Source organism: Rhipicephalus microplus, chromosome 7, assembly GCF_043290135.1.
Source record: "Rhipicephalus microplus isolate Deutch F79 chromosome 7, USDA_Rmic, whole genome shotgun sequence".
Lineage (NCBI taxonomy): Eukaryota > Metazoa > Arthropoda > Arachnida > Ixodida > Ixodidae > Rhipicephalus > Rhipicephalus microplus.
In genome coordinates, this window is record NC_134706.1 from 74,143,059 (window position 1) to 74,166,964 (window position 23,906).

Consider the following 23,906-nt stretch of genomic DNA (forward strand, 5'->3'; position numbering starts at 1 on the left):
CCTACATGTAGAGCTTTATTCACTGAGTATACAGGTGATGGAAAAACTGAGGATGTGACCCCACATGCCATCATCTGCAAATACAGGCACTAACCATGCAAATTTTCCTGAAAAATTCTACTGAGTCATGGTTTCATGTATTCCGAAAATCAGGGTGCAACCGATGAGGGTGCTTGAGAAGGAGCGTGTCCGGTTGAGGCACAAACCTCCATCAGTGACTGAGTTACTCTTGCCGTGACCAAAACCCGGGCTACTGAAAGAGAGATTCTCTGGTCTAGTCTATGAACTTCCCTGAACTTATTGCCGTGCCACTTATATTGGTGAGACAAAAATACTTTCCAGGAAAAGGAAAGCAAGACCAAAGCGTCGTACGTACTAGCTTCTACTCTGCACGAACCTTAACACAACACAGTAAAAAGACAGACCATCCCATCAGCTACGACACCATCCTCGCCATCCACACGGAAGGTAGCCGTGTGAAGAGGTGATTCTTAGAGTCCTGTCATATCCAAACAACCTCTATTACCATTAACTGCTTAACTTGAACCCTTCGGAGCGTATATGTTCATCGTATGTGGAACCAGTGCAGAAAACTTTGCAGCAATATGAACGGCCGAAAGACGAAGGCAAAGGGGGCACACCACTAAAAAAGCCTGCTAGCTTCTGACTTGACTGGATGTAACGAACAGCATGTCCTCGAGGAAGGAATGTAATTCATCCCGAAATATAGAGCCATATTTAGGGGCGAAGCTACTTAAGCCATAAGTATTGTGTCTCTGATGTAAGTAGTGGTAGTAGTAGTAATAGTAATAGCAGTAGTAGTACAAGTAGTTGAAGTAGTAGTAAAAGTAGTAGTAGTCCTGATAGTAGTAGTAGGTAGCCACCTCTTGTTTAGTCTTTGGAATGTCTGCTGCATGACGACACTTGTATATGATTATATTACGAACAGATGTGAGATGGTGGTACTTGGATGTTAACTAGATGAACAGAGGACGCACAGATGAACCGACAGATCAGCAGACGGACGGACACGCGAATGGACGGACAGACAGACATGCGTACGCAAGGACGGATGGACGCATGAATGGACTCATATATGAACGCACGGGCGCATGGACAGATGCAAGGACGAGCACAGAGACAGGCGCACGGAATAACTGATGGACGTTGCACCCCATCATCATGATAAATTCACTTCGTGGATATGCTGTGTTTTTTTTTATTTTAAGACTAAAAGAGTACACAGACGTAGCTGGAAAGTTTGATCTGTATAGCTCCATTCTACCGTATCAGAATGAATAACTCAACAAAGTAGCAGGCACTTTGTCCCATGTTCCTGTTTTCGACACAGAAAGTAGTCTTCGAAGAAGTGGGACTTCCTGTAATATTCATTGTTCACATCAATGAACTCACAATTGAAGAAAACAGCACGTGGACATACAAAGACAAAAAGGTGAACAAGCGCAGCGTTGTGTGTACACACTCGGGTGCCGTTCAAAATGCCGAAATTGAAAATGCCAAATCATCGGATCTCCGAAATTTAAAGCACCAATAATACAAAAAGCTGATTTGACAGAACACCGATAGCTGAAAATGCCCAAAAATCGAAACACTGAAACATCACTATGCTGAAACCTAAAATTTACTGCATCACACTAGGCACACAGCGGAAGATGATTAGTCTTGCCAAGAGGAACATTCCGCAAGCCTTGCAAGATATGCGCACGTTTTCGCCCTCTGTTCCAACAGCCATGTTGAATCCTTTATATGTAGTTCAAGCCTTCAGAAATATATATATATATATATATATATATATATATATATATATACTGCCTATGTCAACGAATCCTCAATGTCCATGGGCTACTACAAGTGGCACACTGTGAAATCCAAGATGGATGTGGAAACCCGTGAACTCGCATAGGGAAAGATAAGACGCACGGACGTACGCCCCGTGCCCCTTTCAGCCAATGAAATTTTGACCGTAGAATGAATATATATAGTACTAAAGTACCTCACCAAACTGTAAGAACTATGAAATGTTCAGTACCTCATTTCTTGCCACTGTGCGAAGGGTGGTCGTGCCAGCTGATCGACCATGCATCAAAGACGCCTTGCGTCATCCTGGGTGTACTACGGAAAACTGTGTGAAGTGTAATTGACGTATAAACAGAATGACACTCCGAGATCATTTGTGCCAAGCCTGCCTGGTGAATTTTCGACAGTAGTGTGCCACGAGAAAGGCGCCGTCGCAGTTGCAAGCGACCAAATATTGAACGTACCGATGGTTTCAAACATATTACGCTGTCGGCATTAGTTGCACTGTAAGCAGTATGTATGCAGTTACTTCTTCAACGGGACACAATAATTCACCTTTCCATTAGGTAGCACTTGTGTCACAGACTCTAACAGTGCGCAATCATCTGCACTCGTATATTCATGTAAGTTCAATCAGCGCAATCGCAACAATGATATCAAAGTGAATACACGTGTGCGCTTTTCGCAACGTCGAAATTGTGAAAATTCATTGAACTATAAATAACGTCGTCCGGACGGTACCGTGGAAGTTAAGGAGAATTAAGCAGAAAGACGTGAACTTCAGTTGTAACTGCACGTTTCATGGCTGTACCCGTCTAGCTTCGCTGGTTGAACTCGAGCATGTTGGTGGCGTGCGGCGCTCCGTAATATCCACTGTAATGGGGCTCCATGCAAATCACAAGAAAAACTATGCTTTTATTTTCATCGCTTTGAAGTAAATCGTATAATAAAGAGAATCTAGGCGACTAACGAGTGTAAAAAAACATTAACACACTAAGAGACGGGAAGTGCAACTTGCTGCTCGTGAGCTAGCAGCTCATCGTTCATTGTTGCTGTCACTCTGGCTGCGCTCTACATCCAGTGGAAAATCTTCGACGTCAGTACTGTTTTTTCCAATGCTAAGGCTGGAAGTAATCTGGGGCTCGTCTTAACTGGAAGACTTCGATGACACAACGCTTCACTCACCATGCACAACGCCAACATGCCGACACTCACCACATTTATCTGGGAGTGGAAAAAAATTGATTCTGACACCCGGCAAGAAGCGAATTGCTTGCAGTATGCTGTCATCTATCGACGAACGTTAGAATCAAGTAATGCAGTGTTGGCCAAGGTTTAGAAGAGAGAATCACAAGCCTACGCTACTTTCTACGTACTATAAATGTTATGAAATTCACGCACTACAAAAGCAAAACGAATGTTATACGCTCGTAAAACAAGGTGAGTTTTAACTGCAAAGGTCATACACTAACACCTATTATCCAAAGTGGCTGCAGGAAATCTTGCGAAGATAATATGTGTACTCTGCAGGCTATAATAGAACGCACAATTTGCCACGTATTTTCGCAAAAACTTCGCGTCTTGCAAGAGCGAATCAGTTTTATAGCATCATGAATTGTCTGGTATATTAACTGATGCACAAAACATAAAAAGTGGTTTAAGTTCGTTTCTATCTGACGCGTTAACACACAGGCTAGCACACTGCACACTAAGGAACGTGTTCCAGCTGTTCATCCTCGAGAGAACGCTCCTGAGTTCCACTAGAGGGCGCGTCAGTCTTTGAACATTGCGAAAAGCAGAAAGATTCCTTGTAAATTGCATTTCAAACAAATAAACTGCGTCTAATTTCTTGCAGAGCACGTAAAACGTTGACATCGTACTGGCTGCCCAAGAAGGTGCCAAATGATTTCCGCATAACCCTTGAATTTTGTTTGTGAGCAGCGGGGCTGGTCTCCTCTGATCGCTCCTTCAACGTTAATAATAATGCAATATTATCTGAGATTTAACGTTCCAAAACGTCGTTATGGTATGAAGGACGCCACAGTAGAGGGCTCCAAATTGCAGCAATCTGGTGTTCGTAGAGGTTCACTGACATAGAACTGCACACGAACCTCTGCCGTATTGCCTCCAGCAAAATGCGCCTGCCACGGTCGAGATTGAACACGTCAACTTTTGGGGTCAGCAGCCGAGCATCTTAGCCAATGTTTCACTGAGGTGAATTTTTGCCACCTAGATAACTTCAGGCCTGCTCACTGCGTCGGCCACGGGCTCTGACGTCACTCTGTTTTGACCAGTGTGTTTCGCTGCACAGATGTGCCTACGCTTGCTCTCGTCACTCGACAGAGATGGATTGCCAAGCCCTACTAAAGTTTTTGTGGCATGCAAGTGCTGTTGCTGGCGACTTGAGAAGACCATCTTTTTGTGTTCGCAAACTGCAGAGTGGATATGTGATTCATTGTGTGCACAGGATATTCGCTATCTCTACGACTAGAAATCCGAACGATTGGGCGATGCTGCGTGGTGACTTGTCGCAGCAAAGGAACCGATGCTGCGCGTATTCTTGTTTTCTGAGGACAACCAAAGAACAAAATGGAAGCGTGTCGTTCGTCAAGCTGACGTCAACATTCATTTTCTTTGTGACCCGAAGGTACTTGTGTCCGTACTTCATTATTCTAAGTCGTTTCATTCGCCTCACCTTCACTGTGTCCCGTTCATGCTCTAAAATAAAGGTGTCATGTGTGCTTCGTACTTGTTAGCCTAAGCCCTGGCAATAAAATAATAGACGCGCGTAGCAGTACGTTCCATAACAGGCATTTTTTCTTTAGGATCGGTAAACATTTTTCCATTGGTGATTAGCGCCGCGGACTTGTATTTTTTCTGTTCACTTGGTTGATCAGAATGGAATGAATGCTATTGCAGTACTTAGCAAATCGGGTTTCTGGATAGTATTTTCTTGCCGGTGTTCCTGCCAATTTATTGTGGTCAGCACCTTAGCCTAGTATGTTTCGTTGATATATAGATGCGTCCATACACTTATGTAAAGCGCTTTCTTGAATGGTTGCCAGGTCTGTGAGCTCTACTTCAAGCTAGAAAATTTGAGAACCACTACTAAATATACCAATACAAGAATCGGCAGCATGGTAGAAGTGCCCACGAGGGCTACACAGTTTAATTTAGACCCAGTACTAACATTTTTTCCTGGTCCTAATTTATAGGAGCAACTTCGCACACAGCGAGATGGGCCCGAGCCAAATAGAAATGTCGCTCCTTGTGTAAGTTGCAAGACAGGTTTGTGAAACGAAAAACATTCTTTTATTTTACAGTATTCTTTATCCCCCTCATATTGTGCTGAAAAAACATACTTGTGGCAGCAGCACAGGCTCTTCTCAATAACTACGTGTCGGTGAAGACAGATGTTCGAAAGTGTACAAAGAAACCTGCACAAACGCTGCAAACGACTAGGAACCGTTTCGACGCTTGCTCTAGATAGTGTACATGTGTGTTTGTGTGTGCGTGTATGTGTGTGTGAATGAACAAAAATGTTAAAATTTATCTTAGCTATTTCATCACTTTCTTGGTTCATGTTATTTGCTCCCATTGATCGACCACACAATCGATAGCCTACAATCTGTGACATTTTCACTGAAAGAATGGCTCACAAGAGAACCTTTAGACGCTTTCAAGCACAGTACATCACCTAAACTAGCGCCTTCTTAAACCCAAATAGCAGAATAAAGCTGTTAGGCATGTAAAAATCGCCGTGAATCCTTTATTTTTTAATGGAAGACGATGGTGACAATGACTTCACAGCCTCCCGTACGGGCTCTTGCTTGCGCGAAACGAGTGACGTCACGGCGGCAGTGAGCAGGGCTGATAATCAAGGTGGTATTTGGACGGACGCTCCCTCTACGTTGTCGTTGAGCCTAGTTTGATACCTTTTAAAGTAAGTGATCTTCTGAAAGAGCATGGGTTTGAACTATCTTTGTCTTCGACATTACGAAGGCAGTATTCTACAGGAAGGTCGGTAACCACTTCAGCGTTGCCTTCTCGTCGCTTCCTACTTTCTCGTCAGATATGTACATAAAATAACCAAATTAGCTTTTCCCTTCTAGGAGCAGGTGACACAACGTCTTTGTTAGTTTCTCTCCAATTAGACAGAAATTCGCGTCGTTTTCAACGTGTTTCAAGTGCTTTCCCGCTTTATGTATTAGGGATTTTGTTTTTGAATCATTTAGATTTTTCAGCATTTTAATTTTCCGCCGTTCTTCGACCTTTTCCTAATTTAATCTTTTAAATTTTTGGCGTTTTGATAAGGAGTCTGCTCTCTCTATTGGCTGTTCTCATTTTCTTTCGTGCACTTTTTTTTCATATAGGAATACGTACCAACTAGCCCAGCTTGCCATTTCGTTTCAATACCTAAGTATTACCGCAGCAGAGCATGAGAAGCTCCAGCATGTTGCACAACTCATTGACAATGTACGGCCAGCCATGACAGCCTTACCAGCTGAACTAAGTCTTAGCGATGAAAAACAAAAGAAATATTCAGTAGCGGACGTTCTGATATTCACAGCCATGCTTCATATTGCAGCGATTCAGCCAGCCCACGAGTGAAACCCGGAAATAAAAAGCACAAAGCGACGTCTTAGCAAAAAACATGAGGACTGCATATGGACAAACAGTTGAAGAGTGCGGTCCACAGCAGCGCAATCTGCAAACTGCAGACAAGATTACTATTTCACTTTGGTACTTATAGTGATCCGACCCTACAAGTATTATATGGCCGTCATCAGCATTGCAATTACATGGGCGGTTGTGAACCCAACGAAGATTTCTTACGTATTTCAAGCTGGGTTATGCAGTCGAGTCAGGCCGATCACCTCTCTCAAGCATATAAAAGGGTGTCAACAGACCGGCTCGGCGTGAAAAAAAACGAGACAGGAAAGCTCGATGTGACCCTGACATCGACGAGAGGCGTTGCGGGCAAGCAACGAGGCGACAGGGCCATCTTCCAAGCCTCCGAGGTATTCGCTCTTCAGGGTGAAAACTAAGACGACTTACAAAAATTATTTTGAGCGCGAGCACATGACACTGTTGTACCAATTTTCCCAACAACAAGTTCTTTAAAAACTAAGACTAAACCGGCTGCCACTGAACCTGTCGAAGATAGCGAATTCACGGAAATTCGCAGGTATTAAGGAGTAACTCCTGAAAAACGACGAAAGATTAGTCTACAACTTCTGATCCCTCTTCTCTCTATAGTATATGCTGCATGTTTGAAGATAATCCTGTCTAACCGCTACACTATTCTCCTGAACACAGCCAGGCAAGTTTGGCACGTGGCCAATTGAAGCAGCTGGTCTTTCTGTGGTTGACAACCTCATCCTAACCTTACATTTTCAGCTCCAAACTCTTTCCGGGAAAATTCTTGGGACCTAGACCAGTCAGAATCACTGAACGAGTGAAAAATTTTGGTGTCTTGTGCAAAAGCTTGGTTTTGTGCGTTCGCGATCATGTTTGGGCAGCCTTTAGGTTGCGCACTATTCACGTACGTTGTGTGTTGTCTTCACCACCTTCGTGGGTAGAGCACCAAGACCGTCTAGTGCCGTATTTGCTGCAGATGCGCACAATGCGCCCAAGGTTGGAAACAAGGCGCTTTATAAGCGGAAGACATTGAGTGTAATTTTGTTTCTTTAGCCAGCCTTAACATAATTGATCCCTTGATCTCCTTATGTCGACATCTCAGTTCCTAACCATCTAGATGGATTTGTCGTTCTCAGAGCACCTCATCTGACTTGATGGACAATTGACACTACGTCAGAGGCGCGCTACCGGAAATGTGACCCACTGGACTTAGCTACGCAACACTTGCAACGTAGCCCACCACAGTTGTCTAGTCGTTAAGGTACTTGGCTGCAGACCTTCAAGTCACGGGATAGAATCCCGTCAGCGGTGACTGCGTTTCCAATGGAGCCAAAAATGTTGTAGGCCCTTGTGCTCAGATTTGGATGCATGTTAAAAAACAACAAGTGGTCTAAATTTCCGAAGCCCTCCATTATGACGTCTCTCATAATTATATTGTTACGGGGATTACAAATACACGGAAGCGAGAAAGGAGTGTATTTGCAATATATACAGGTATGTATGACACCCCAGGGCTGCTAGGATCTCGCGCGCCGAATCCGCTTCTTCTTCATCGATGCGTCTACGACGGGGCGGAACCATGCCCACTGCCTCGTATTATCACCCCCGGCGAACGAAGGTTCGTCAAGGCGCCGCTAAGTTAATCAGGACTAGCAGTGTAGTAGCGTTTTAGTTGCGACAGATGAACAACATTGGTAGGTGGTGTGGCAGAAGATGAATGTGGTTCAACGGGAGTGATGAGGTAGTCGACGTCAGTGACCTTGCAGAGACCTTTGTAGGGCCTGGCGTATCGTGGAAGGAGCTTCTTGCACAAGCTTTCACGCCGATGCGGCTTCCAAAGTACGACGAGAAAGACAGCAGGGTAGTCAACGCTGCGGAGGCAGTCGTCATAGCGGACTTTTTGTGAGGCCTGAGAAGCAGTGAGCCTAGTGTGCGTGATTTGGCGAGCGACGCGGGCTCGAGAAGCAACGTCCTTAGCATACATCGTTGATTCGGTGATATCAGAAGGAAGGAGTGTGTCGAATGGCAAGGCAGGGTTGCGGAGTACAGAAGAAAAAACGGAGAATAGCTGGCGGTGTCATGCCTTGATGAATTGTACGCAAACGTAACGTACGGGAGCATTGCGTCCCAGTCACGTTGATCAGCAGAGACGTACATGGTCAACATGTGTGTAAGAGTTCGGTTGAGGCGCTCTGTGAGACCGTTGGTCAGGGAATGGTAAGCAGTAGTAAGGTGATGTTCGGTAAGCCAGCTGCGGAGGATTTCATCGATAGCTTTTGCGAAGAAACAGTGGCCAAGATCCGTCATAAGCTGGCGCGGTGCCCCATGCCGCACAAAGATGTCATTCAGAAGAAAGTCTGCGATATCTGTAGCACAGCTACTTGGTGTGGCACGAGTTATAGCATATGTGGTCACATAGTCAGTTGCGACAGCGATCCATTTGCTGCCTGACACAGACGTTGGGAAAGGTCCGAGCAAGTCGACGCTGACGCGGAAGAATGGTTCCGGGGGAATGTCGATAGGTTGGAGCAGGCCAGCCGTATGGAGAACAGGAGAGAGAGAGAATAAAATGAGGGAAAGGCAGAAAGGTTAACCAGAAAATGGAGCATCCGGTTTGCTACCCTGCACTAGGGGAAGGGGGAATGGGGAAGAAAGATCGGAAAGAAAGCGAAGAGGGAAATAGACGCGCGCGAGAAAAAAACAGTGCTGCTTGCATGGAAGACAGTGCTGCTTGCGGTCATTGCGGCAGCGATGAAACTATAGAGCACGTTCTCTGTAACTGCGCTCGTTACAGCGTGCAAAGACGGCAACTAGCTGCTGCGTTAGCTCGCCTTGACGACAGACCTTTGTCTGAACAATCAGTGCTGGAAAGACGGCATGATTTGTGTGCTTACAGAAAATCAGTGAAGGCCTTACTGAACTTTTTGCGTGGCAGCGGCCTATTGTATAGACTGTAGCACCCCAGCTCCCCCCCCCCCCTTCCTGGAGAACAGGAAGTTTGTGACGCAGGCAGTGCTCGCAAGGAGTGACACGGTGGCGAACAAATTTATACAAGCCAGGCCAAAACAACCGTTGCTGCACGTGGTGATAGACGCGTGAAAAACCTAAGTGTCCTGCCGTCGGAGCCTCGTGCAGATGAAGAGTGGTGGCACGCAGGTATCGGGAAGTAACTAACAAGAAGTCCGGGCCATGAGGCTTCATGTTGCGGTGGTACAGAATTTCGTTGCGGAGGACATATAGATGGAGCGAAGGGACGGAATATCCTGAAGATACTCGCCCAATGACCGTCTTGATGGTTGCGTCCTGGCGCTGTTCTGTGCTGATGTCGCGCAAATCGAATATGGCAAGGACACAAGAATCGTTCTCATGGATGGCGAGGCTAGCAGGGTCAACCGGATAACGTGAGAGACAATCGGCATCTTGGTGTAACCTACCAGACTTATATATTGCGTCGAAGTTATACTCCTGGAGACGTAGACACCAGCGACCTAGGCGACGAGTTGGGTCCTTGAGCGACGACAACCCACTCAGAGCGTGGTGGTCCATAATAACTGAAAACTCCCGATCATACAAGTCCAGACCAACGCAAGACATTCGCGCTCCGTTATCGAATAGTTTCGATCATATGTGGAGAAAAGGTGGCTGGCATACGTAATAACATGCGTTCGGCCCCCTGGTGTTGAACGAGAATGGTGCCGATGCCGTGAGCCCTGGCGTTTGTGTGAGCTTCAGTCGTCGCGGACGGGTCGAAGTGAGCCAATATTGGGGTAAAGCGAGCAGCTGGATCAGCGTGGGAAACGCAGCTGCTTGGTTTTGGTCCCACAAGAAGGGCACATTCTTTTTTAGAAGATCAGTGAGTGGTGATGAATTTTTAGCGAAATTGCGTATAAAACGTCGAAAGCACGAGCGTAAGCCCACAAAACAACAAACATCTTTGGAGTAGAAGGCAGAGGAAAGTTCTTGACAGCGCTAATCTTGTCAGGGTCCGGTTGGAGGCCAGCAGCACTTATCCGACGACCAAGGACCGTGAATCCTCGTCGGCCGAAATTGCACCGGCTCGACGAGAAACGGCTAGAATGGTCGACAAACGAATTAGGTGGCTTTCAAATTTTAAGGAAAAACCAATCACATCGTCGAGGTAGCAAAGGCACATGGACCATTTGAAACCACGGAGGAGAGAGTCCATCATGCGTTCGAGCGTTGACGGGGCGTTGCACAGCCCAAAAGGCATAACCTTGAACTGATAAAGGCGTCCTTTGTGAGAAAGGCAGTTTTTTCGCATTCTAAATTGTCGACAGAATTTTGCCAATAGCCCGAACGCAGAATTATAGATGAGAAGTACCGTGCGCCATGAAGGCAATCATAGGCGTCGTCGATTCGTGGCAGCGGATATACGTCTTGCGCGTTATCTTGTTCAAGGCATAGTAGTCAACGCAAAATCTTCAACTGCCACCCTCGTTTTTGACTAAAACAACAGGTGACGCATATGGACTTGAAGAGGCCTCTATTACTCTATTAGAGAGCATCTTCTCGACTTCTAGTTGTATGAACTGGCGTTCGAACTGGGAAACATGATATGGTCACCGTCTAACAGGACTAGCATCGCTGGTATGTATTTAATGACGCACGACGGACGTTTGACCTAAAGGGCGGTCATCTATGTCGAAAATATCTCGGTAGGTGGTCAGAACGTGGTGGAGTTGCGCAGCCTGACAGGGCAGAAGATCAGGGTCAATCATCATCGGGATTTCATCGGTAGGTGCGTTTGCTCGGCTGGCTGCAATAGGGGACGAGCAGTCTTCAGAGTCTAAGGCCACGATCTTACATGCATGAAGTGGGGAAACATGGCCTAATGAAATGCCTTGCGGGAGAACTTGGGTCGAGCTACTAAAGTTCAGAAGCGGAAGCTGAACGTAGTTGTCCATGATAATCACGATGGTATGCGGCACAGCAACACTTCGTGCCAAGAGCAGATCCACTAATTGAGGCACTATGTAGTCACCGTCACGAAGAGCTGCTGATATTGTTAAGGCCACAAACGTGGTGGCTTGCGGTGCCAGCCGAACATAATGAACAGCGCACAAGCGGTGTGACGGTGAGGACGGCACAGCCCCAAGTCGAGGCAGTTCAAGTTGGAGAACGCCGGTTGCACAGCCAATGAGAGCGGCATGAGTGGACAAGAAATCCAATCCAAGAATCAGGTCATTGGGGCACTGCTCAATAACTGCAAAGAGAGCAGATGTGGGGTGATCGGTGATTGTGATTCGTGCTGTGGACATTGCTGTGATGGCAAGACTTCTTGCGTCGGCGACACGAATAATGCCAGAAGCAGCCGGTGTGGGAACCTTCTTCAGGCGGCGACGAAGTCGGGCACTCATCACAGAAATATGTGCCCCAGTGTCAATAAGTGCAGAAACAGTCAGGCGTCGACGTCTACGTCGATCAAAATTCGTCGTGTTGGCACTACAAGTAGAGGATTTGAGAACAGTATCGAGGATGCAGCTTCACCTGTAAGAGCTGCACCGCTTAGTTTCCCTGATGAGAATTTAGCGGGGAGGTCGGGCGTCGTCGTAGAGGAGAAGAGGACGACGGGCGACGTGCAGGCTGTGAACGAGACTGATGGCGTCAAGGCGACGGTGAGCGGCTGTACCGTGTATCAGGTACATCGAAGGATGGAAGGCGGGGGGTAGCTGTCGGGGATCGGCGCACGAGGCTGGAAAAGACAGTAGCCGTTGGTGCGGCGAGCAGTGTTATACTGTGTTCGGGACGAAGACCAATGGTTGCGGCAATACCGCGTGACGTGCCCTATGCGGCGGCAGTTAAAGCAGATCGGCCGATCATCCGCCGTTAGCCATTCGGCCGGATTGTGAGAGCGTGGAACAGACCGTTCCTGGGGCGATAACCTGGGGCGAGGCAGCGACCTTGAACGGAAGCCCATTGGTCCAGACTGAGCAACGGCGCAGTTATAGAAGCCCAAAGTGCTGAGTTCTTCCCACACAATCGACTGTACCAACCAAACCTGATGTACTTGTGAATCGACGTGGCTATTGCTGGTAAGAGCCGGTGTAATTGCTTCGATTTCCCGCTGGACGATTCGCGTAATTTCAGACGTCAGTGAAGACTGCCGATGAGAGGCTAGTCCATCTTCGCAGCAGGACGTCACAGCTGTGTTCGGCAGTTGAGTGATTGATCTTGAAATACGCCTGCTTTTGGCCTGTTCAAAACGCTGGCGTTCCTGAATGATTTCCTCGACGGTCGCGCAGTTCCGGCCCATTAGCAGGTTGAACACATCGGCCGTTATCCCCTTGAGGACGTGGCCAACCTTATCTGACTCCGACATGTCGTTGTCGACTTTACGGCATAAAGCCAGCACGTCCTGTATATACGAGATATACGGCTCTGTGAACGTCCGAGCACGTATAGACAACTCCTTCTTCGCCGCCACCTTTCGACCGATGGGCTTCCAAAATAAGTCGTGAAGCTTCTCCTTGAATGTGTCCCAACTGCCGATCTCCTCCTCATGGTTCTCGTATCAGAAGGTCGTGCCTTTCAGGTAAAAGAGCATGTTGGCCAGCATGAGAGTCGGGTCATACCGGTTGAGCGCACTCGTACGTTCATAGTCGGCAATCCATTCGTCAACATCAACTTCGTCTGTACCGCAGAAGGTTCCTCGATGTTTCGGATGTGTCAGCACGTACGTGGGTTGGGGTGAGGCCGGTAGAGGCGTTGCCGTGGATGGTGCAGACGTCGCCGAGGCTGATGGAGAGGTGGCCGTGGGCTAAGTCTCGTGTTCCGTCACGGAAACTTCGATTTGACGACCACTGCGGAACTCAGTTGTATGGCGCTTCGTTACCCAGCACGTCTACCAATTTGTTACGGGGATTACAAACACAAGGAAGAGATAAAGGAGTGTATTTTCACTATTTTCAGGTAGGTGTGACACCCCAGGGCTGCTAGCTTCTCGCGTGCCGCATCCGCTTCTTCTTCATCAATGCGTCTACGACGGGGCGGAGCCATGCACTCTGCCTCGTAATATTCCTATTTTAGAACGTTAAACCATACATATCAATCAATCAACACTTGTAACTTAGCTGGATATCTATTCGCAATTTTGGAGCATTATTCAGCACACTGTCATTAAGCTGTATGTGTTCGTGCTTTTTCAAGTGACCGCGAACAGCTTTCGGTTATAACGTGTCATCTCGTAAAGAGCTTTAATTCATTAGAGCCGTCTCATATCATGCATCGTAATTTTTCTATTTAAGGCTGGAGTCCTTAAAGACAGACGAATCTTTAACTGCTTTTGGTGGTATAGCACCCTAAGCCTATCGAAAGCTTGGAAGGTTCGACCATGTCCTCAATTCCTAAACTGAGTTCGCCGTACTCGAGGAGTGCGTAAAGAAAAGAACACTGCACCAGAGTACGTGTGAATTTACACACCCGCGGTGCCAGATGCTACAGAGCAATTTGGCCAATACTGTTTCAGAAGAAGCCCTAAAGAAGTGGGAACATGGGGAAGTTTCCCCTTCTTAGAATCAATTTTAACTATAAGAAAATTGTACATCAACTATAAATGGGACTTGATGAATCACTTATTTCATAAGCGGTAATGTGCAATCATGAACTAAAGCAGACAGCTCCTTTTTAAAACTTGTGTCGAGAACAGTCTTCATTTGGCTGAAGGCTGGTTTTGCCAGCGCACAATTAACGTTGTTGATGAATGCGGAATTTATGTTTGAGTTCAACTTTTAACCAGAGGCGTGAGCATGTGGGGCGGACCATGTCGCGAGGGATAGCACCACCGTTTCACTCGTCGCCTTAAACAGCACACAAACACTGCCCCGCACATTGAGTTAACGGAAGTAGAGGGGGCGCTATGCTGTCCTTTTACCTAAAAAAGTGGCTAAAAAAATTTGCCCCGTATCTGCATTTTAATCTGCAATTGTCGTCGAAAGACGATAGTCTTGCTTCTGGTGGAACTGAACAAAACGTGTATTTAATGTTCTGCGCAAGAAAATCGGTGAATGATATTCTGAAGGTGCTGCGCTAGAGTGCCTCGAGCGTGCCGCGGAGGCGAACGAGCGCAACAAGTCACGTCACGTGTGAGGCATGATCGCTATCTGGCAGTTATCTTGGAAAACGATACTCTTGGCCTTAAGACAGGCCGAGCGCCCGTCTCAGAAGTGATAAGGGGTAGAAGGCAAGGCGATGGGTAGGTGCCACCACCGTTTCGTCTTAGCAAAGCGTTGGAAACACTTCCCTTTTTGCGCAAGCTTTGCATGGTCAGAGCACGTGATTAACGCTACGGTCCTTAAAATAAGTTATGTATGCCTTTTCTAGTAAAATATGCACATACAGAACATATACACGTTGTTATGGCGCCTCTTATATGCGCAATAATTGCTTTTCAATTGAATATCGCACAAGTATGAACGTTGAATCGTGAGCAACATTGGTGGGCGCTGCTGATGTGGTCGGCTGTTTAGGATATCCGCTGGTGCCATTTAAAGGCCCTCATTTGCTTAAGGGTGGACAAACAGGCAAACGTACATACATACATACATACATACATACATACATACATACATACATACATACATACATACATACATACATACATACATACATACATACATACATACATACATACATACATACATACATACATACATACAGGCAGGCAGGCAGGCAGGCAGGCAGGGCAAAATTTTTGCATCGATGGTCGCCAAGAAAGAGTATCGTCTTTAAAAACTAAAGTATCGCCCACAACGCGCCTTTATCTCTACCTCCTCTCCCAGCAGCTGCAGCAGTGCCTATATGGTGTCTACCAGTACACTGCGGGCCCAGGCATACCTTCTCCCGGTTTTGTTGCGGGCCCACTGCGGGCCCAGGCATACCTTCTCTTGGTAATGCGAGATGGCCCTCGCATTACCAAGCACAGGAGAAAGGAGGACTTTGCACACAGAGACGAATGGTACTGATTGCCATTTTTGGGGCGTGTTGGTAAACAGAACTTGACAACAAATTGAGCGCTAAGAGGCAGGGACATGGAAGAGAGATGCATTGTGTTGTGCTGTCTCTCATGTGCCTGTCTCTTAGCGCTCAATACGTCGTCAAGGCCCTACTTTAGTTCTTTCTAGGGACTTCACCTTCACCTCTTTGATGGAAAACACTGCAGAGGGCTTTTCGCTCAGCTACTTATTGCTATTGACAAACAAGTTACTGAATGAGAAATGCGCATTAGTGAAGGTGATCTCCAAAATCGTGATATTTGTGGGCAAAATTCATATAAAGAACAAAGCGCAACAAGATACTGGAAAATTTATAGTAGACTCAGCGAAAAAAGAACCAAATGTGGTTATTCTAAGCGGTGCTGGCCACTCTGCTCTGCATTCACTCCTCACTGTAATACGGCAGTTTTTGCAGCTGGACTTCTAAATAGGCATTGCATGAGGATGTCATCGCATTTTCTTGGTAGTCCAGCGGCTAAATTTTTCACTAAACCTGCTCTGGAAATGCGCTTCAGCAGCAACTGAAAAGCGCGAAATAAAAGCAAGTATTATGCTCACTGATGGAGGGGAGCTGTAGTACTGAAATGGCAAGTTGAGAAGTACAGGAGGATAAAGAAGCCAGCTTTAGGTCTCGGAGCCAGATGCAGTCCTGTGCCTCCACTGAAAATTTTCAATCGCACAAAAAAAAACAGCGGTGATACAGCCTTGAAGATAGTCGCACGTAGATTGGTCAATCGAAAACAGTTTTGGCGGAAGTACTGCCACGGCATGCGCTAATATGGTATAACAACCGTGTGCTCAGATTCGCCTGCACGTTAAAGAACTCCAGGTGGTCGAAATTCCCGGAGCCCTCCACTACGGCGTCTCTCATAATCTTATGGTAGATTTGGGACGTTAAACCTCACCTATCAATCAATTTGGTATGACAAAACTGTACGTCCGCATGTTTCACATGTTCTTTCGCAGCGAAGTTCATCAAAATCTAGCACTACTGCACTCTCCTCTAAGCTCTGAAAATATCCTGCACCATCAACAGTATTAGTCTTAGTATAACTGCCGGATCAACTGCAGTTCAGCTTAACTTTCACCGTTTCTAGAAATGGTGTTCGTGGTGGCGTTGGTGCTCTGCCTCCATGGATGTCCAATGTGATAGTGGTGTTGTTGACGGTAGAAGTTATAGGACACTGTTATTGGCACCGATTTTTTGATTGATTGATTTATATGCAGGGTTTAGAGTTCCAAAACTACCATGTGATTATGAAAGACACCGTTTCGGAGGGCTCCGGCAATTTCGACCACCTGGGGTTCTTTAAAGTGCACCCAAATCTAAGCACAGGGGCCTACAGCATTTTCGCCTGCATCGAAATTGCAGCCGATGGAGCCGAGATTCCATCCCACGAACTGCGAGTGAGCAGCCGAGTGCCTTAGCGACGAGACTACCACAGCGGGGTGTTATTGCCATCGAAACTGCTGATGAACCACCACGTCCTTGGGGACCCCAAGCTTTGACTGCTTCCAAATGATTCGGCCAATATAATATATATATATTTATATATATATTATAAATGAGCCCTTACGGTATACACTTCTTTCCCTAAATATATATATATATATATATATATATATATATATATATATATATATATATATATATATATATATATATATATATATGTGTGTGTGTGTGTGTACATATATTATTTGTCAGACGAACATTGGTGTACTATCCTAGGTTGACATAAGATACAATACTTGGATCCGCCAAAGTGGCGTGACCTCGGAATCCTCGATGTGAAATGCAACTTAAATGAACGCGACTTAAAGGCAATTTTTTGAATTCCATGAAAGTGTCATTGCAACCAATTAGAACTCGCTGCGATTGAGTGAAACTTGGTGCATAGTACACTTCACTTATACGAACGTACTCCGTGACACCATTCCCTGCCTCCAACGTCATGTTAATAACTTCAAGAAGTAAAATCAGCTTGTTAATACATATCCTAACCGTGGCCTTCCAGATCAGCAGCGCCAATGGCGTACCACTGGAGCTAATCAATTAGACCACGATAGCTGCAGTGATAAGTGTAGCATACAAACGGGTAATGTTTTTTATGAGTACTAAGTGAGAGCGTATGACTCCGGATGAAATGGCGGATATTTTGTGCAGAAGCGGGGAGACGCTTGAAGATACTGGTCATTTAGTGTCCATCAGGATGTTGTACCGTCGTGGGTTTCAAGGGAGCCTAAAAAAATTGACTCCTGACCACTGCTGTCTTAGGCGCAGAAGTGTGGCAGAAGATTCAGTAATCTTCATAATATTAGCAGTTAGTGTAAACTTCTTATGCAAGTAAGCAGCTGGACAAGTATACATGCATTGCAAAGCAAGTGAACACAAGATGTTTTTTTGGAGGAGGTTGCGATAACTGGTAAAAACATAAGCGTTTGAATTCAAATATTTTTCTCTGTAGAATTATTTTTCACTGAGGTGCTTCAAAGTTTCTTCAATTTGAGCGTTACTGAATTTGTGGGAGTGCCAACTAGAATAAACGAACCTTGCGTGGCATCGCTTTAATGCATAGATTCATTACCCTCAGTCGTGCTGCGTGCCGAAGCAACAATGACTTTCGTGTATAAAGTTTACCAGTAACCGACGTGCTAACTTGCTCATAAAAATGTATGGACATGTAATATAGCACGTCATACTTACAGGTGACAGTTAGATTCATTCTTATTGAGCACAATGTAGCTTGTAACTGAATGGGTATTTTTCTGAAAGAGAGTGACGTCAGCGTTTTATCGGGTAATGTCATGCAGGAATTCAAAACCTTGATGAATGTACGTAATCAAGACAAATAGTACCTGGAAGGCAAATATTCTTAGTGCCCGTAAACCTTTAACCACAAATAATAACCAGACGGGAAAAATAACCTAATGCTTTATTGCGCTATTCGTTACTTACACTGCAAATTATGAAATAATGAAGCGCATTCTCCTTGTGTTTGAATATTACTCATTATTCACTTGTCTTAATTGGACGTGAGTTCTACTGAAAACTTTAAACTCCGAATATGAAGTGCTACATCATTATTCACTGTTTTATGAAATAGTTGCAATAAAGTGACGAGAAATCCACCAGTAATAAGTTCGTATATTAGCCATGCTAGCCAAAACTGGCTATGGCCTGTTGTTCCTGGAGAAGTAAAAAAAAAGCTGGTTAGAAAGATGTGAGGTTTCCCTGGCACTTGTGGCGCTCTTTTACCATGTACGACTGCACAGTAGTATTGAACAATATATAAATGAACCTATGGGTGCGAAAGATTCCACTTCAATTCGTACGAGTGGGTCAAAGATTGCTTCACCGACGGTAGTTGTAATACTCTACAGTCAATGCAATCGCAAGCGCTTGCTATGGTTTGCAGCGACTGTAAAATTAAGCCATTTCGGTCACCATGCGTCTACTTTTTCTTGCGCTACCGATATATCTTTGACAAACGCCACGCCTGCACAGAAAGCGCCGCACAATCGCAGCGAAAGCTTGGAAACCGGCATTTCCAGAACCAGTTGCAAACTTTCTTAGGACTACACTGCAATTACACTCTAAAAATACTGTCTCGATAAATTGATTCACTAGCTGATGACGCTGTAGGATTATAGCTGAGCCCTTTGAAGAGCTTACGAAGCATTCAAAGACGCAGCCATAATGTAATTCATATTGTGTTACGTCGGGTTATACGATTAGCATTATGTGACGCCAGGTTATTATTTTAATCTTGCACCACGTTAAATTTCATATGTAAACGCGGTTTCTTTCCGACATAGCGCTTGCAGGGCATTTTCATGCGTACCAGTTTCGGGCTGCACTACGGCTCAGTACCAAGATACTGCGCTTGCACAGAGCAGAGCCAAGTTTGAACCCTGTTCCAACCTGGATATTTTTCACACGAAATTGTTTGCTGCCTCGTTCCATCACAGCTTCACTTACGTATTCTGTCATAGATATGACACTGCAAAGTATGCATTAACAAAATGCGAAGAAAATAAAAACGACAATAAATTATTCCATCGTGCATGCGGCATCGAAATAGTAACCTTGCGCTTCGCAGCACGTGGCGCTGGCAACTACGCCATGGAGATTGCGTTTTGCTGAAGTGCTAACGGCAAGCCATTCATTTACACTATACGCCGTTTGGCGGTCCTCGGAGCTTCAAAACGTTAGCGCGTTTTTGTTATCAGTAGCGAATTGGCGTGACAGGCTCTCGTTGGGCGCCCTCTAAAGGTCGTCGCCTCCACGGAGCGTGGTCACTCTGGTGCGCGCGCTTACCAGATTCGCGATTAGGGAAAGATGAAAGTCACTTCATTCGCTCCTGCAGCCACGTTTACGAAAGGAGCGCGCTGCTTAACCACAATCAAGTAAGACGTGGCAGTTGTTTGCGCTGGTCCTGTGTATACTTGTGCGCTCGTTTCGTCGCTCTTTCTATTATGTTTGAATAGCGCGCTTCTCCCTGAGCGCAGCCTACTCTCGGCTATTTAAGCGGTCTGGAAGGTCTGATCCACGCGGAGGAATGAGTGCACGCGTGGAGCGCTGGAGGATTTTTATGTGCAGCAAGCTGTCCTTCAAGGACAAACGAGGTATAGGCAGAAGGTGTTGAACTGCCGCTAGATGGCGAGCGGCATCAGCGTCCAATTGAGCATTTGAAGACCAGCGGTCCCCAATACACGGACTGGATAGGCGCACCAGTGAATCAGTCGGTGTATATCAGAGGCTATCTGCTCTGTCGATTCGCCATATCCTACGCACCAGGGATAGGTGATTGGATGGTGAAACCTTATTTAGAGTCCCGAGAGATGCTGCTAGCGCGCAGTGAGATTCTGACGCTGAGACAGGCAGTCTAAGCTTTACTGCCCCATCGTGAGGTCTCTGGCCTAAAGCTTGTCGCACAATGAGAATTGATATTTTCAATGCATGCGTAGGGAGGTGACTGTGGTGTAACTTCTTTATTGACCAAAAGCTTACGAAATAATCATACATATATGAACAATTGCACGCACATACATTTGTGGAACCGTCATTAATTTTTATGTAACCACTTGTTTAGAGTTGTGTGACAATGGCCAATACGACCACCTTTCGCAACAAGATTATTACCACCGCCAGTAAGTGGTAAGCGGTTACGTAACGTTAAGGCTTGCTAGGATGTGTGACGGCCCCGCAAACACGGACTGAACCCCGCTCCTCTCAAGATGTTTACGCTCGTTTTTTAAACCCACGCATAAAAAAAAGAAAAGAAAACCTTCGGTGTAACGAATGGGCATTCCGGAGTGGAGTACCTGGAAGGATTATTTCTACTATTCTCACCCCCCTCCCCACGCAAACACGAGGACCGGGCGGCGCCTTGTCGTCTACAGACAGTGTGACAGTGTGCGGTGGAAATAATCCGCGCGCACCCTTCAGATTTGTGGCATGGGGGAGCAGCAGAGCACCTTTTGTTGGTTCGGGGAATGCGACTCTGCCGCAGCGCCTGTGCCGGGTCCGGCCTGACTTTCCGTCAGCCTCCGTGGCTCCAAAGCTCTACTGCGTTCTGCGCGGATGGTCACCTGCGGCGTTGAATGACGAAAAAGCGGCGGCTACGGAGAATTTCGCGGGAGACACCAAGCTGTATGGAAACGTTGAGACTGGGTCTGGACATCGGCTCATCAAGTACCGGAAGCATCGGGACCATTGTTCGCCAGTAAATAAAGTGTCTTGGGACAGCTTGCCCATCTCTCTCTCTCTAAAGCTTGAGTTTGTACATTGTTACTTGCTCGCCTTTGTTTTGGAAAGGGTTTTCTACTGGTGTGGGCCGCGGGGGCGGCCGTCGAAGATGATACACACCGACTGACAAGCGAATATGCCGCGTCGACAGTGGCGATTGGTTTGGTGCCCCGGTAGGGCAGAGTCGGAACTCGAGAAAAGCGGCCACGTGTCAATGAAGGAGAGAGGCGAGGAGAGTCATTCTGAGGGGAGAAAAAGAAGTACACGGCGACGGAAGGGAACAGATCAGGCCTCGACGCCAAGAACCAACCTTAGGCCCCGACTCGAGCAGCCAACTCCGAGACCCCGACTACATGGACATTCTGTGAGACGAACTTCACCTCCTTTACTTAAACGAGCTTTGCGGGAAGGGATGCGGCATATTGAGACATTGCGCGGTTTTATTAATTTATGACTTTATCATTTGTGTTGTCGTGTGTTTACTCTGTATTGAGGCACCCTTGTATCGTCACCGTTACTTCGCTTATGTATCCTGTTTCGCGTGTCGCGAGTATTTGCTGATGTGTTACAATTTCGTGTAACAGAGATGTCGTTCACGGACAGTGCACGCAATTTGCACTTGCTATTGAATTAAATGCGTCCATGATTAAGAAAACATCGTGACGTCTCTTACTTCCCGGCCCCAGCACAAATCCCTGTATGTGGAAAGTGATTGAGACACGTAGCCAATAGGGAACCAGATAAAATGGGGTTTGAGGGGTCTTCCCTCTCATTGGCGATCGGTGGCGTAGTCGGTACGTCTCAGATGGAAGCGCTTGGACGTGCTACGTAGATCTACTCCTGTTGATGAAGCTTTAGCATACAACTGTCCTGAACTTGACGTGATGCCTGTATGATAGGGGTATATATGTAATGATCATTAAGTTATACAGCCAGCTTCCAACACTACTCACATTACACGAACATTATGGCCTCATAGGGCATTTTTCAAAAGCAGTTCCGAGACCTGGCGTGGCTAGGTGGTAGAACACATCATTGCCACGCAGAATACGCCAGTTTAATGCTTGATGGTTGTCACGTTTGAGTCATGAATGCCACCGCCAGCGAGCCGTCAAGTCGGTGATGCCTGGAAAGGTAGGCGTTATGCGAGTCATTTGCGTGTCATATAGGCCGAAATTATACGGCAGCTCGAGCCCGAAAGGTGGTGGAGAAGACCGTGGCTCTCGGAATGCTTGCGTTTAAATTTGATCTGCTGGGCGAAGAAAGGCACCCCGTGCCGGGTTGGCAGTGATGACCGCAAACTAGGCTCGCCGGGCCATCCTTCAGTACTGAATATCTTCCTGGCGCTGGCCCAAAACGTCGGGAAAACTTGGAAGAGGAAGAACATTTTTGACAGTGGTGCAAGGAGGACGCAACGACGTTTTCTACATAAGGCAAGACCACGACTTGTCTACGCTCTCGACCCGGTCGTCAAGACGCTCCATCGGCTAGTGCTCCAAAGGGTCCGCGCGATCGTCAGGAACCTTCCTGTTGGGCTCCCAAGTATTATATTTGGGCTATCTTTCATCTCAATGTCCACCATTGGAAAGATAGGGTCTCTATACGAACAAAAGTTGGGAAATTCATTCTGTTAGTGCATCCATTTGGCCTGTTTGCTTGGGTCTGTAGGAGGTTAGCAGTATGTGTATGCTGTTCTGTGCTGTCGTTGCAGTGCTAAACGTGGCTGTCCGTACAAAATGGTTGTGCGTTCTTCTGGCCTAATTCACGATACGAATATCCACATAAACCTGACACTGGTGCCCTCATATTTACTAATTACAGCTGTCGGATCTGTCTAGTGACTGTGGTTTTTTTCTTAAATCTGTATCATTTCAATTACCAGCACCTGATTTTACCATTCCTACGTATAAAAAGTGTCAATAACCAGTGGCGTCCCGCACACTACGGTCTGACGTACGCAGGCTGCTCCCCAAGAGTCCTGTGAATGTGGTTTGACCACATACGTAGTGGGATTTTAACTTTTTCATACCATGACCAGCCACATAATATCCTCAAGTCTTCTCCCGCTACCGTAATAACTTTGGTCTAACCCAAGTGAAGCAATTATAAGACCACCCAGACGTGGATGGATGGATGTACGGATGGACGGATGAACGGAAACAAAGTTCCTACTTCATTAGAAATACTTCACAGTTGAAAAATGTCTCCTCGAACATAGTCAAGTTAAAATATTGTTTAATGTGAATTAGTAGCAAGCACAAACACATAAAGTACCGTTTGCACTTCAGCAGCTAACAACATTTATAAATTTCATGCCAATACGTACTCATCCCATCGTTCTTTTGACTGAAATGAACAAGAAAAATATAATAAATCAAGAATATTAGGATGATCAGGTCGTGTTTTTTGCAATAAAACAAAGTTTAGTAATTCTGCAGTTAATAATGTCATTGTGCGCGGTATGGTAATATGAACATAGTTGGCATAAGATAACATACAACAATACAAAAAACTTGCAATATAATTACCATCCCGATGAACGTTAAAGGTTGTGCAAGCTATCAAAAGAATAGACACTAAGCTTGGACTATTGTGAGCATTCAACATATATATATATATATATATATGCATATACATACATATATACATATATATATATATATATATATATATATATATATATA

At 45.9% G+C, this 23,906-nt stretch overlaps 1 protein-coding gene across 3 annotated transcripts in view; it reads right to left on the reverse strand.

Annotated features, from left to right (window-relative positions):
* LOC142766976 (japanin-like-RA2) overlaps nucleotides 1–23,906 on the reverse strand; it is a 152,192-nt gene that overhangs the window by 22,932 nt on the left and 105,354 nt on the right. For all 3 annotated transcript variants that reach the window (XM_075868184.1, XM_075868186.1, XM_075868185.1), the window contains 2 exons: nucleotides 23,549–23,568; nucleotides 18,178–18,239 (listed from right to left, as the gene is read on the reverse strand). In XM_075868184.1, the coding sequence (XP_075724299.1) occupies nucleotides 18,178–18,239; nucleotides 23,549–23,568 (82 nt within the window). The remainder of the gene's footprint in view (nucleotides 1–18,177; nucleotides 18,240–23,548; nucleotides 23,569–23,906) is intronic.